This window comes from Aulonocara sp. 'chitande type north' Nkhata Bay, linkage group LG20, assembly GCF_057382095.1.
Source record: "Aulonocara sp. 'chitande type north' Nkhata Bay isolate Kocher_YH1m ecotype deep benthic linkage group LG20, A_spYH_male_GT1.1, whole genome shotgun sequence".
In the NCBI taxonomy this organism is placed as follows: Eukaryota; Metazoa; Chordata; class Actinopteri; order Cichliformes; family Cichlidae; genus Aulonocara; species Aulonocara sp. 'chitande type north' Nkhata Bay.
This window is the reverse complement of record NC_141363.1, coordinates 28,056,542-28,070,596: the sequence shown is the minus strand read 5'-3', so window position 1 is coordinate 28,070,596 and position 14,055 is coordinate 28,056,542. Positions and strand designations below refer to the sequence as shown.

The window sequence follows — 14,055 nt, the reverse complement described above, 5'->3', positions numbered from 1 at the left end:
AGTATGTAAACTTGTCGCCTTAGAAAAACGGTGAGTTATTTATTCATGTTAAAAAAAGTGGCCCAGGCAATGAACTATTCTTTACTATTCTATTATTCTATATCTACTATTCTATATCTAGTAACCCTCAATATGTTCTTATTTACTGCTTAAGATTGGATCTTAAAGCATCAGTATACAACTTATATAATATTTCACATTTTGAATATGAAGTGAACACTGTTGTGGCAAAGATTTTATTTTTTATCAATAAAAACAGGCAGGTGGGGTTGTTACTAGAGTCACACACATAAAGCAGAATTCATTTATCAGTCACATGTATCAGCGAACATGGACGCTTTCAGAACTAACAGACTGTTAACAGGTTTTTAAACCACTCGATTGGCAGGTTTAAAGGTTTAAAGGCTGACTGATAAAAAAGAAAACATTGTACAAACTTCAAAATCATATTTCTCCGTTTTATTAGACTCTGGCATATATAATATCTTGAGCTTCTTGACTTTCATACATTTCTCCAACCTCTTTTAAAGAAAATATTTTTTACTTAAAAAAATAGCATTACCTCTTTACTCAGTTTGCAAGAGCAACATCAAGAAAAAGACAGAGGTTTTTAATTGCAAAGAAACTGAAAACAGATCATCTGTTCAGCTGCAATACTGGAGTGGATTAATAACATCTAAAATCAAGCAAAATGACAAGTTTTAAAACAACCAGAGATGTTTAAAGTGCTGCAGACTATAGCAGAGGTACCAACAAACATATTGGTGCAATTTGGAAGTACTGTTCTCACTGCAAGTCAGTCAAATAAATCATTTCATGTGAGAATCATTTCTAAAATGTCTTTGTGAGTCTCAGCAACAAAACGGTGCCCATAGTTGGTGCATTGTTTGGAAGCAGGGAGGAAAGGAGTAGAAGCTGGTATAATCATAACAATGAATGTGCTTCTCATACTTCAAAAAAGGTTCTGCTGCTCCAGCTGTCTGGATGGATACAGCAGGCTGATGACATGGATACAGCAGGCTGATGACAAAGGAAGGGATCGATATCTTTGGAAAATGTTTCTGAGCAAAAGGTGAAGAACATCCCAGCAGGTGGTGGCGATGACCATGTTAGTCCTCGATGGAGGTCAAGGGCACTCGGCGGAAAAAGAAACTGGATCCTCTAAAGAGGTGACCCTGGCGTGAGGGAGACAAAGAGAAGGAATATAGGAAAATATATAGTGCACTGGGGAACTCCAGCTCTGGTCTTCTGACTGGCTTTTGCAGTATGCTTTGCCTGAGCAGAGAGCATAGGCCTGTACACGTCGCAGTTCACCCTGCTACTTCTATCAGCAAGTGACCTGTTCCCTTGGCATCCATACATGCACATGCTGCATCACTACCTCCACCCTATTTGACAGGCAGTGTCCTGCTTACTCTCCACTATCCTACTGTAGTGTACAAGTGGTTTCCACTTTTTTGTGAACCCTCTGCATTTATCTTCACAAAGGTGTTTCTTGATTATAGATTTTGACAGTGATAGACCGACTACCTCCTTTCTTGACATGGCTACATACTGTGAATGTTTTTTCTGATCTAAGGAAGAATTCTACCTCTTCAGTTGTCTTCTGTGGTATTTCAGGCCTTTTGGTGTTGCTGAACCAGCCAGTGCATTCCTTCTTTTACAGATTGTTAATTTGAACATTCCTAAAGCTTCTGCATCCATCAGCATCTCTATTACCTCTATTTTGAGTTCCAGTGAATTGGTCATGGAATAATAAAATGGCATTAAGGAATCAAATGCCATGTGACATAGTGAGTGTACCTTGTTGCTCAGGTGATTCCAGCAGTGCAGCCAGGAGCTAAAGACGGGCGACAGAGGAGGAAGTCCTGCAGCCAGTCTGACAAGACAAAGCTCAGCAGTCAGACTGAAGCATCAGCGATTATTTTGCAAAAAAATATTAAAAGCATATTTACTGTAAACATAATAAAGACTTTAATGTAGCACAAAAAGCCCCTGTTCTGGAGACAAACTTCAAGTGTAAAAATGATGAACCATTTATTGTATGAGCCTCACATTAGTCAGATTTCGAGATCTTTAGTGATTTGGAAATGCTGTCAGACTCCAATCAATGCCTACATGGTAACACAAGAGCAGTTCATGGAGGAATCTGTAAACATATTTAAAACTTTAACTTTTGTTATGAGCACTGGTGCTTGTCCTTTGTCTACCAGTGGTCCTTGAAATATTTCTACAACTTCAGTTCTGCTGAAATTATTGGACATAACCTGGAAAGCACATACTAAAGCCCTTCCTTCGTAGTATATATATATATATAAATCTAAGCTGCTAGAAAACATGTATGTGGCAGTCATATGAAAAACAGGAAGTTCCTCATTTAGAATTTCACCACTTTGTTCTTAATCATTGTATGAAAAAAATCTATGAGATCAGGAATCCAACTGCCATCTGATTGAAATTACCCTTAAAAAGTTATAAATGATATGAGCTCCAGTTTCTCTAATCTTTGTTGACTAAATTTAACCTTTTCCAGAAGGTTTGTGCAACTTTTGTCTTTTTATTCTTTTGTATTCCACAGACCTGCAATCACAGCATCATGTTTCAAGTTGGTGAGAGAAAAAAAAAAACAATCGCTGAAACCATTTAATATGAGTGCGATAAAAAGCTAATTATAAACCTTGAAAGAGTCTACGGCATCAGGTTTAAATCAATATTACATTTTAAGTTCATAACTGTGTTTAGCTTAATGACTCACCCACAATTGTTTACCACCATAAGATCAGCAACCAGCATGAATGGATATGTAAGGACACTTACTGCAATCTAATGAGGCACAAAACGCACACTGCATTATTACTGAATTATGACATACAGGAGAAACCTTTCATGGTCTGAAGAGAGAACTTACGCCCATCACAAATTTAGTGTAGCTTCTCACTGCAGAGGCCTGACTGAACTGCAAAGAAATGTAAAGAGAGGGGGAAATGTTATTGAAGGAATTTACATGTTTCCAGAAACTAAAACTAATGCACTTAAAGTTCAATAGTTACAATCGTTTGTATAATAAACAACAAATTACCATGTAAGCATATACAAGTGTCTCTGAAACACCGGTATTACACGTTTTCTTTCATTCATCATTTTCGTTTTTGGTGTGTGAGGGTGATGGGTTTGTGTGCTCCAGTAATCCCAGAAGCTTTGTTGTCAAGTGCAATTTGCTACTGGTAGGGTCTTCGAAATCAAACTGGTCCTGGGTGAGGAGCCAGACACCCTACGCAGTATAATAAATCTAATAAAGGTTCAATGTAGCCTGCTCGGGACAGGGTCAGCGGGGATCCTACCCTGTCACCAGGAACAGGATAGAGGCTTATGGGTGAACGTCTGCTGGCCAAGCCTGAGCTCACAGCCTGGCAAGGATCAGCATGAAAAAGCTAAGTGGGTTTACTGTGGGACCACCACTCTCACAGGATGGGCTGCAGAGGAATGAAATATTGATAAGACATATGAACATGTGCATGGTACCCGGACACTATAGATCACTGGATGATTTTGTAATCAATAAAGACCAAGGAATTGACCTCAGGGGCAGGATTGTATCATGGCACAGATCTGAGGGTGGCTACAGAAAGATTTCTGCAGCACTGAAGGTTCTAATGAGCACAGTGGCCTCCATTGTCCGTAAATGGAAGACGTTTGGAACCACCAGAACTGTCTGACCATGTCAATCTACATGATCTGGGTAAAAGGGCCTTATTCGGGAGGTGCCCAAGTACCCGATGGGCACTCTAGTAAAGAGCTCCCAGCATTGCTCTGTGGAGAGAGGAGAAGCTTTCAGAAACAACCATTCCTGTACTCCAAGTAGCCAGGGTGAAGCCTACTTCTCAGTAAAAGACACATGAGAACCTGCCTGACTACTGTGTGAATGTCTGGCCCTGCCAGAGCCCAGACTGAAATCTGCCTGAAACCCTCTGGAGAGAAATGGCTGTGCACTGCTGCTCCCCAGCTGAGCTTCCACAAAGGAGAATGGGAAATAAGCTGCCCAAAAATAGGTATGCAAAGCTTGTAGCATCACTCTCAAAGAGGCATGAGGCTGTAATTGCTGCCAAAGGTGTTTCAAGTATTAAGCAAAGGCTGTGAATATTTAAGTACTTGTTATATTTTTCTCTTTATGAATATAAATTTGCAAGAATTTCAAGCAATTGCTTTTATAGGTTATTGTATTTAACATTTTGCAGTGAACAATGAATAGGGCTGTAACATGACAAAATGTGGAACAAATGAAGCTCTGTGAATACTTTCCAGATGTACTGTATGTATTATAGGAGACATATATAAAAATGTCTGAGTAATGGGTAATTAAAAAAATAAACCTATCTGGTAAAATGCAAAAGACAACTAGTATATGAAGCTAAAATTTCACAGCAATCCTCATAAACTACCAGTAACAAGTTTTAGAACACCACATTTTCAAGTTCTTTATTGAAAATTACGCAGTTTATTGTCTGATTGCACTCTGAAATGAAAGCATAGCACAAATAAGTAATTGGAGTTAAAAAAGAAATCATGGAATCAGTTTATAGACCAAAGTGTATTCTAACCTTTAACCCATCAGAGTAGCCTTCTTTGGCAGATATAACAGCTGAAGACAGTCGTGGCTTCTTTCTACAATAGAAATCAAATATTCTCCCATATCTGTAGCAGAAGTTCCCATAAACGTGGACCTTGTAGGTTGCTTTGCTTTCACTCTTCTGTCCAGTTCAAACCAGCTCGATGGGGTTTAAGTCTGGAGACTGTGCTGGACTCCATGTTTTCAAGCTCACCACCTTGTTCTTTGTTCCTGAGGTAGTTCTGGCACAGCTTGGATCTATGTTTTGGGTCTTTATGTTGCTGTAGGATGAAGCCTTGACCAACTAGGCTCATACCAGAGGGTCCTGCATGGTGCTGCACAATGCTGTGGTACGTGTTTTGGTTCAGGGAGCCTCTCACTCTGTACAAGTCACCGACCCTGGATCCAGCAAACAGCCCCAGACCATCACACTTCCTCCTCCATGTTTGACGGTTGACACCACACACTGTGGAACCATCCTTTACCTACTCGACCACAAAGATCCTGTGTGATGAACACAAGGTTTCAAATGTTGATCCATCAGTCCATAATACCTTCTTCCAGTCTTCAGTAGTCCAATGGTGGTATTTCATGTCCCAGCCAAGCCTCTTTGTCTTATTCTGACGTCTGGCTTTCTTGCTGCAACTCGTCCTGTCAAACCTGCAGCTCAAAGTCTTCTCTTCACAGCTGAAACTGAGACTTTCTTACGACGACCACTATTAAGCTGCTTGAAGCTGTTGTCCTGTGAGCCGCCTATCACACAGCTGTTAACTTGTCCTCTGATTGAGTCGTGTCTTTGGGTCTGCAGACCTCTTCCTGTCAGTTTGTTTCTGAGCCTTTGGATGCTGAAGGAAACTGGACTCACTGACACCTTGACTTTCTTTGCAGTTTCTCTGTAGGACAGACCGACATTTATATGAAGGTCTGTCTCTCTTCCATTGTTAATCACCTTTTTCTCACCATTCTTGTACCATCACACTACTTTCTGTTCAACTGATGCTTTCGAGCGTATGGTACCACAGTGTGTTCCAACACTGCTTAATGGTCTGCATGTATCAAGTGTGCCTCTTCTGTATGTTGTTTATTTGCAATAAGGCAACTTTGTCATTAGCCTAGCCCAGGCTTTTGTCTAGCTGGTGATGATGATAATAATACCTCTGCCATAAACACTAGCTTAGCTTTTTGTCTATGAGACTATCCACTTGTTAAGTGATGATGTAACAACCCTGCCTCTGGGTCCAAACTCCTCCTTTTTTAATGCTATTGTCTTTTTCATGTATTGTAATGCTTTGTATTTTGTTTTAATACAAACAATACTAAAAAAACCCTTAAAAATAATCTATGTTCACTGTAGGCCTCTCTGCTTTTTTATTAGCACTATTCATGTGCACTGCATTTTTAAGCTCAGTTTTTAAAACCTTACGATGTAATTAGAATCCATGGGCTCACAGTCCGCTAGACGCCAAATATTTGAATGTTGAAATTTTAAAAAAAGAAAAGAAAAGAAAAAAAAAAGGACTCTCAGACTAATAATGGATTGCATTTATATAGCGCTTTTCGAGATCCTCAAAGCGCTTTACAATTCCACTATTCATTCACTCTCACATTCACACACTGGTGGAGGCAAGCTACAGTTTTAGCCACAGCTGCCTTGGGGCAGAAGCAAGGCAGCTATATCGCGCCATCGGCCATTCTGGCCAACACCAGTAGGTGGTAGGTGAAGTGTCTTGCCCAAGGACACAACGACCAATACGACCAAGACTTACAACCTTCCGATTACAAGATGAGCTTCCCAACCCCCTGAACCACTCGACTAACTAAGACTTCAACTGTTACATTAAGATGAGAATGTTTTGTTTCTTGTATTATATTCATAGTGATAGCAGAGCTACAACTTTTAGCTGTTTTTATAAATCCTTCAGTCAGAACATGGCATATCATTTTCAGTGAGATAACTTTCTTTGAACCTTGTGAATCCTCTTTTTCATGGATGCCTCAGTGTTAAATTTGATTGGAACATCTGGGAGAACAGCCAAACCTATCATTTTATAGAAGATAAAAGACCATTTTTAACTCTTTAAAGAAGAGTTTTGACCCTGAAATGGCTAATAACGTCAGATGTCAAAAATATATTTTTCTATAGAAAGCACTCAGACATAGAAAAATGTACTTGTAAGATTGTGTGTGTGGAAATGGGCCAAGTGGAGCAGAAAAGCACTATATAAGTGCAAGTCCATTATCACATCAGGATAGCCAGTGTCAACTTTAAGAAAATATTTTGTGTTTTGTATGATTAGCAGCATTGGCCAAATAGATTTCTAAGATTTGCAATCATTTATATAAAGTTTAGATTTCTTTCTAAATTAAGTGTTATAATATTCCGGTGTACTTCCGGGCCTTTGCTCCGTTGACAGGAATCTGGTCTTATTTTGTTGAAGGGATACAAATTGGATTATATTAACAGATTTTAAATTATGACAGGAATTTTAAAGTTGCATGAGAGCTCTTTTGTTTGTCACATTGTAGCTCTTACGGTATGTTTTTGAATGTACACAGGAAATCTTTGATACCACATGAACAGGATAATACGTATAATACAGAGATTCATCTGTTAATCTGTCAAGTGTGCAACCTCCCATTGTTTAATCCCCCTTACTGCACTGTACTGTCCATTACACTTGAGCCACTTAATGTTATCTAATTTTTGCATTTTGACTACATTTTAAATTCTGTTTTTTTGCTTTGTGGAAAATAAGGGCGCTCTACCTTCTGAGGCACAACCTCAAAGGTAGGCGTGGCTCAGGAGGTAGAGCGGGTGTTGAACATGCTCTTCAAGTGCCCACCTAGAACATACAATAGTTTTCCTAATAAAAATACAGTACTATTATAAAATTATATTTATTGTCAAAGCTTGTTGAAATAGGTAAAGGTGACAGACTTACACTTTCATCCACAGCATAGGTGTTAATAAAGTGAGCCAGGAGATTACAACACCACAGAAACAGAACCTCTCCCAGGACATGCGGTATGAGACCACTGCAAACACACAAACACTGCTATGATGGTTGGAGGTGAAAGATCACGATATCTGAGCAGGACAGACTGTACTAATAAAAGCATGACTCACACATAGAAGCCAGCAACTCCTTCCTCCTTGAAAATCTTGACCATACAGCTGAGCATCCCACTAAAAATCAGACAGACCTTTAATATCATCTTGCTTTTTTATGTAGATGTGAGTGTAGAATGTTTCTTTTAATCCACTTTCTTCATCTACAAAACACTTGTATGAAATTTATGTATAAACCAAAGTCTTACCCATACTTGACTTCTCTGCCAACAAACTGAGCCATGCAGCGTACCGACATAACTGCCAACGCAGAAAGGTTTATCAGATCATTTCATTCAGACAACATAACACTTTCATGAGGACTGGGAACATGCTACATACTGTAAACTGCAAACAAAGATTGATGCCTCAGAATAGTTCAATATGTAAACAAGTCTGTTAGTCCAACATGAGATTCCTGCTTCATGTGACGACTCAAATCACTACCTTCACATTTTAGGCCACTGTTCACAATCAGGCATTAAAAGGAGTTACAAATTTTCAAAGCACGCAGTAAAGACAGAATTCAATTAAAAATACTCAGTGTTGGGGAGTAACGGAATACATGTACCGCCGTTACGTATTTAAAATACAAAATATGAGTAACTGTATTCCGTTACAGTTACCGTTTAAAAAGGTGGTATTCAGAATACAGTTACTTTGTTGAAATAAATGGAATACACTGCGGTACTTTCCTGTTTCATTTTGTCGCGGGTCAGGACTGTTTGGGTTTTGTTTGACAGCTACGTTCTTTTGTTCCAGGCAGCAGCGTTACGGTTGCCATGGTTACAGGGCGACGCTCTCTCTCTCTCTCTCTCTGCGACTGTGTGCTTCCTGGGTGAGAGAGCGCCTTTTCGTTGTTGTTGTTGTTGTGCTAAGCTAACAGGCAGAATGCTACAAGCATAGCTCTAAAGAATGTAGCATCATGGGCAGTGTAGTCTGTGTTGCAGGGAGAATGGACTGCCATACACGTTATGGGTCTGTGAGCGCAAGGAGGGAGAAAAAGGGGAGTGGAAAGGTACGAGTTGTCATCGAGGAAAAACGGGAGCTGGAAGCATGTAAATATAATAATAACCACTTCAGCCAAGAAGAGAGCCTGACGAGCCCAGTTGTAAGTAAGCTATTAAGACTCGACTGTACACTGTGTTCGTGTTTTCCTCCGAAAACAATAAGTTCCGTTGGAGCAGCCTTTCAACGCCTCTCTCTGTCTGTCGCAAGAAAAGTTGACCCACACAACAAAGTAAAGCTATTTTTCGGCTACGAGCCGACAGGGACCCCGCCGTATTAGTCAGAGGTCCCTTTACTACAGTTCGGAGTCGCGGACCTTCAGTAATAGTAATAAATCACAGCAATAGTACATTCACGTTGTTGTAAAAAGCATGATAACATATTAAGTAATCCAAAGTATTCAGAATACGTTACTGTCATTGAGTAACGTAACGGAATACGTTACAGAATACATTTTGGGGCATGTAATCTGTATTCTGTAATGGAATACATTTTAAAAGTAACCTTCCCAACACTGAAAATACTTAATCAGTAGTTAAAAACAACAGAAAAAGAACACAGTACTTTTTTTAGTTATACTGACGACACACATTTATTTAGAATACAGTCACATTTTAATCATATGTTGACAGAGTGCTTTGTTCTATAAACTTTGAGCACTTTATCTACCTCAGACCTACATTCACTTTAGACTCACAAACATGCGTCTCTTTAGATTGTGGGCGGAGCCACAGAACCCATTGGACGCTCAGGAGCTGGAGTTCAAACCAGGAAATCTCTTCCTGTAAGGTGACTGCAGCACTATTTTATTTTACTAATCTCTGCCTAGCTTTTTTTATTTACTCAAAAGAAATGTTTCATGGCAGAATAAACATTTCCGGTTGCTGACATACCATGAAAAGGATGGGTGGCTACTCTGGACAGGCACTGGATGATCATCTCATGTGAGGTCTGGGAGACAAAGCAATGTAAAGAGAACGTTTTTCAAAGCCAGAAATAGCAAGACAATGTCTACAAATATCCTCTGCTTTCCAGATTTTTCACTTGATCACCACTTGCCTGTCTCAAATTTGCCCAGAGAAATTCCAGGGAAAATATAAGAACTTCCTAACATGAATTATGCACAATTTCTGGTCCCTACCAACATTTGGTTTCTCAAAAAAGTATTTTAGGGATGAAGGTTGTTTCTAGACACTTTTTGGCATTTTTTAAGGAACATAATCTCTGATGAATCCTTTCAGGACCTGGTTGAAAATCTGCCATGAAGAATTAAGACAATTCTGAAGGCAAAAGGAGGTCCAACTCGCTTTTGGTCCATTTACGGTCCTGCAAATGACGGCAGGTTTCCCCATATATAAACAGTATAAAGTTATAAATATTACATTTTTTTATAATGACTATAATTAGCACTACTGACGGACAGTGGGCGTTGAGGTCATTTTTCTTGGTCATTAATTTGCAAATTGGGAAACCAATGGGAAACCTTAAAAACCAGGTCCAGTAGGAAGTAGTGGAAAACTTGTAGTAACTAGTTCTAAGATGTTTTGCAAGGTTTTTATTTTGTGGCATGATACCACATTTCAGGTTTTACGCTGTGCCCTCACAATTTTCTGGAAATACATTGATTAATCAAAAAGGATCCAATATTGTTTTCAAATAAAACCAAATCTATCAGTTACAGCATTTGATACTGATCATCATTGAACCATTTACCCTTTAAATTTAGGGCTTAAATGATTTTCAAATCATCGTATTCTGTCTTTTTCACAACTTATGAATAAGGAAACATTTGTACATCAGTTCAGCTACACTCAAAATGAAAGAAGTGAAGAACAGCCCTCACAGAGTTGTCTCACCTCTTTGACCACTTTCCTGAGTGAATTCTGCTGGTCGCCGTTCTTAAACAGGACGTCTATCTGCTGAACAAAGAACTCCGATTACCCTTCAAAACACACTATTGTGTAATCAGATATTTAAAGAACATAACATTCATCGACAACATCAATCATCTACAGCTCCACCTGCACAATCACTTAAAAACCCAAGTTTATTTTTGCAGAACCACAAATTCTTATGCATGTTTTAAATAAAATCATATGCGTGAGCACAGTGATTACACTTTACTGCCTGTCATCTCTCAAAGGCCTATTCAAGCACATCAGCTGTTCTTATTTGTAACTGGTAACAAATAAACAACATGTAAGTCCTTTGAACTTCACTAATATTTTGACTACAAACTGCAGCAAGATTACAGAAAATTACAGACCATGTTTACATGAAAGGCAAAAATGAATTAATTGATAATAAAAAGGAATTGAAATTGATTCCTATTGTAACACTTCTGCTATCAAACTGTGCCCTGGCTGAAAATCCATATGTTACAGCAATGTGACAGCAGAGGATTATTATCATTATGAAAATTCACTGAATGGGAAAAAGCTTTGAATGTGCTTTTGTCAAAAACTGAACCAGTAATGACAACAACACTGAGCAGCAATAAAAACCAAATTAAAAATATTATTTAAAGAAAAAAAAACCCAAAACATTAGCACAACATTGGCATGAAACCTGAAATAACTTGTCCTCTGTCAGGACATCACAACAAAAAGGGAACACAAACACTGGAAATGGCATCCCACTGATTCAGGAGACTTTCCTCCAGACAAAAGCAGCCTGCAAAGCTGGGAGAGCTTGCTGTTAGTGATTCATACAGGAGAACGATAAAAACCCAAGGTTTCTATTCAACACTGAATATTATTAATTTAGCTTTAATAATAAGGTGGCAGTAAATAAATCACTTCCTGTTCGAGCTGTTTCAGCCAATTACAGATCATTGAGACCACAGGCATGTCTCGAGTTTTAATCATCTTAAATTCCATCCACAGGTTTTTGGAAAACAATGACAATTTGATTTCATTTCATAAAACTGTACTTGTGTTAGTGCAGTATAGTGTCAGACGAGTGCCTGTAATCTTCACACACTTGGCAAATGCCTCTTGTTTTAGAGGCATTTAAATACACAGGGCAAAATCTTATTTGCAGCATGGCCCTGCTGGGGCCACATAAATATAAGCACAGTGACCCTGTGCTGGATCTGAAACACTGTGACGTGAAACATTCAGCAGCATGTTAAAGTAATAATTCAGTAACACTGCAGTATGGGAAAAGTCAGAGTGTAGTGTTTATACGTATTCGTTTTTAATACGAAGGCTGGTAAGGAAAGTCTAATATCAGCTGTTTAACAGTTTGGTTCCCACACTCTGTGTAAAGTACAGAGCGTGCCCTCATCATTGGCTATCATCATTGTGCTTCTGTATAAGCCTTTGCAATAGAACATATAGAACATATGCAGCTCCGTTTTTGTTCTTTATCTTTCAGATTTTAAAGAGTTACAATCAATACAATACTCCAGCTTGTCCAGGTTGAAATCTAAAGATAACAAAGGGAATTTTTAACAGTTTTAACAGTTTAATGTTAAGTTCAAGTTGAATCACAGAGATTCTTGATGGAGGTCACACTGTCAGAACTGCTAATTCAAATGACTTATACAGGCACCTCTGATGGATCCAGCTATAGAGAAACATCTGCTTATTCATCTTAGCAAGAAGGGTTGTACCCTTTGTACCATCTTAATCTCATTTCCTGCTTACCTGTTTAACTTTGCTCCTCACCACAGTAGAGATGGCACTGGATACAATACGTGGTGAGAGGCCACGAAGAAGTCCTCTCTTTCCATCCACCTTCACAATATGCTGCGCTGAAAACAAATTCATGTCCTGTAAAATGTTCATGCTTTGTCCAGTTAGACGATAAGTCATCCATTAATCCCACTTCACTCACCATAAGAGAGAAAGCCGGGCAGGTATAAAACTCTCCTTCCAAACATAGTTGTTCCCACAGTCGGGGGAAGAGGCTCATGTCCCACCTGGAGACAACAGCAGTTTCAATTAAACAGATTCTCTACATGACCATTTTCTTTTATTCAACTACAGCTTCGGGTGTTTGCTTTCCAAGAACAGACTGGACGACTTAAACAACTGACCAAAATACATTTAAATCATTATTTTAAATCAGTGACAGACAGAACAATTCAGGTTTTGAAAAACAGACATAATGAGCCAAAATGAAAGAGTAAAAAATGTAAACACTGAATGAGATGAAATTAAAGAAAGATGACCATCTCAGCAACGTGTCATCAATTTGCCTTTTGGAATAAAAACGCCGCCCTCAATAAAAACCAGTTTATCTGGATGTGCTTTTGCTAATAGTAAATCAGCTTTATTCTTAATCAAGACATAAAACAAAGTACACGTCTGACTAATATGTCAAATGAGAAATGGGTTGAGTATGAAAATTATTCTCATGGCTGGATTTTTGCAGACATGATCCAGATTTGGCCCGTGCAGATTAGCGTCTGCATACGACTGCAGCAGTGTGACTCTGAATCAGGTGTTGAACCATAACACATGTGTTTTTGCTGATAGTTAATTATAGCTTAAAGCTAATCAGAGTCTAATCAGGTGTAGCTTTGACCAATATCATGAATAAGAAAATATAATCTATAACAATGATTCCAATCACAGTCCTCTTACTGAGAAGCTGTGTAGAAACAACCTTGGAAAGTAAGTGTTCATGTGTGTGTGGAAAAGATGTGACGTGTGTGGGAGTGAGTGACACCAACGAGGCACTAATCTAAAAGGACGTCTGACTTCTTAAATACAGTGTGTAAGTGTGCTGTGTATTCTGTACAAATGTTTGTGTGCGATCTTCTCTGCTTAGGCTGCTGCCTCGATCAGCAGAAGGAAATGGGTGGATGGAGGTTTAAACTTTGGTTTATATCAGCTATGTGGAAAAGTCAAACAGATAGAGAGAGAATGATAAGGGTGGCTGATCAGTTGTCAACCACATGACTGGATGTCACAATGGGTGAGGCCAGATGTCACCTGAGAAGCTGTGCCATTCTGTAACAGAGGTATAAAAATTAGGTGAAGAAGAGATTCAGGGTTTATCCCTTTGTCTTCTGCAAGATAAGCAGTTAAGCTGACTGGAACAGTTCACAGTTGAAAATTCCAGCAAAGACACTAAAGGGATGTTGGGATGCTGTCCACACTGTGAACCTGCACACTGGCTTGTTTTTGTTTTTTACCCTTTTGCTTATTTTTCCGGTGTTAGATGAAAGAATCCGGGTTTGGGTTAGGATCTGGATTTCCAATCAACACGGAACAAAAGGATGAGTACATCTTCAGATTGTGCTCACTGTCTCTCCAACCTTCTTCCTCACAAGATCTGAAAACTCAGCATTAGCTCAGAGTGGGTTCATTAGATAATCTAA

General features: G+C 38.9%; 1 protein-coding gene across 6 annotated transcripts in view; it reads right to left on the bottom strand.

The window, feature by feature from the left end:
* Window positions 1-444: 444 nt before the first annotated feature.
* LOC147305835 (mitochondrial carrier homolog 1-like) overlaps window positions 445-14,055 on the bottom strand; it is a 17,906-nt gene continuing 4,295 nt past the window's right edge. For 2 of the 6 annotated variants that reach the window (XM_086276635.1, XM_086276637.1), the window contains 11 exons: window positions 12,564-12,648; window positions 12,374-12,480; window positions 10,580-10,642; window positions 9,617-9,674; window positions 7,925-7,976; window positions 7,734-7,793; window positions 7,549-7,642; window positions 2,909-2,956; window positions 2,756-2,823; window positions 1,804-1,879; window positions 445-1,175 (listed from right to left, as the gene is read on the bottom strand). In XM_086276635.1, the coding sequence (XP_086132761.1) occupies window positions 1,110-1,175; window positions 1,804-1,879; window positions 2,756-2,823; window positions 2,909-2,956; window positions 7,549-7,642; window positions 7,734-7,793; window positions 7,925-7,976; window positions 9,617-9,674; window positions 10,580-10,642; window positions 12,374-12,480; window positions 12,564-12,648 (777 nt within the window). In that variant the 3' untranslated portion in view covers window positions 445-1,109. Of the gene's footprint in view, window positions 1,176-1,803; window positions 2,824-2,908; window positions 2,957-7,548; window positions 7,643-7,733; window positions 7,794-7,924; window positions 7,977-9,616; window positions 9,675-10,579; window positions 10,643-12,373; window positions 12,481-12,563; window positions 12,649-14,055 lie in introns of all 6 variants that reach the window. The other 4 variants (XM_086276636.1, XM_086276638.1, XM_086276639.1 and 1 more) reach the window with 4 other exon arrangements.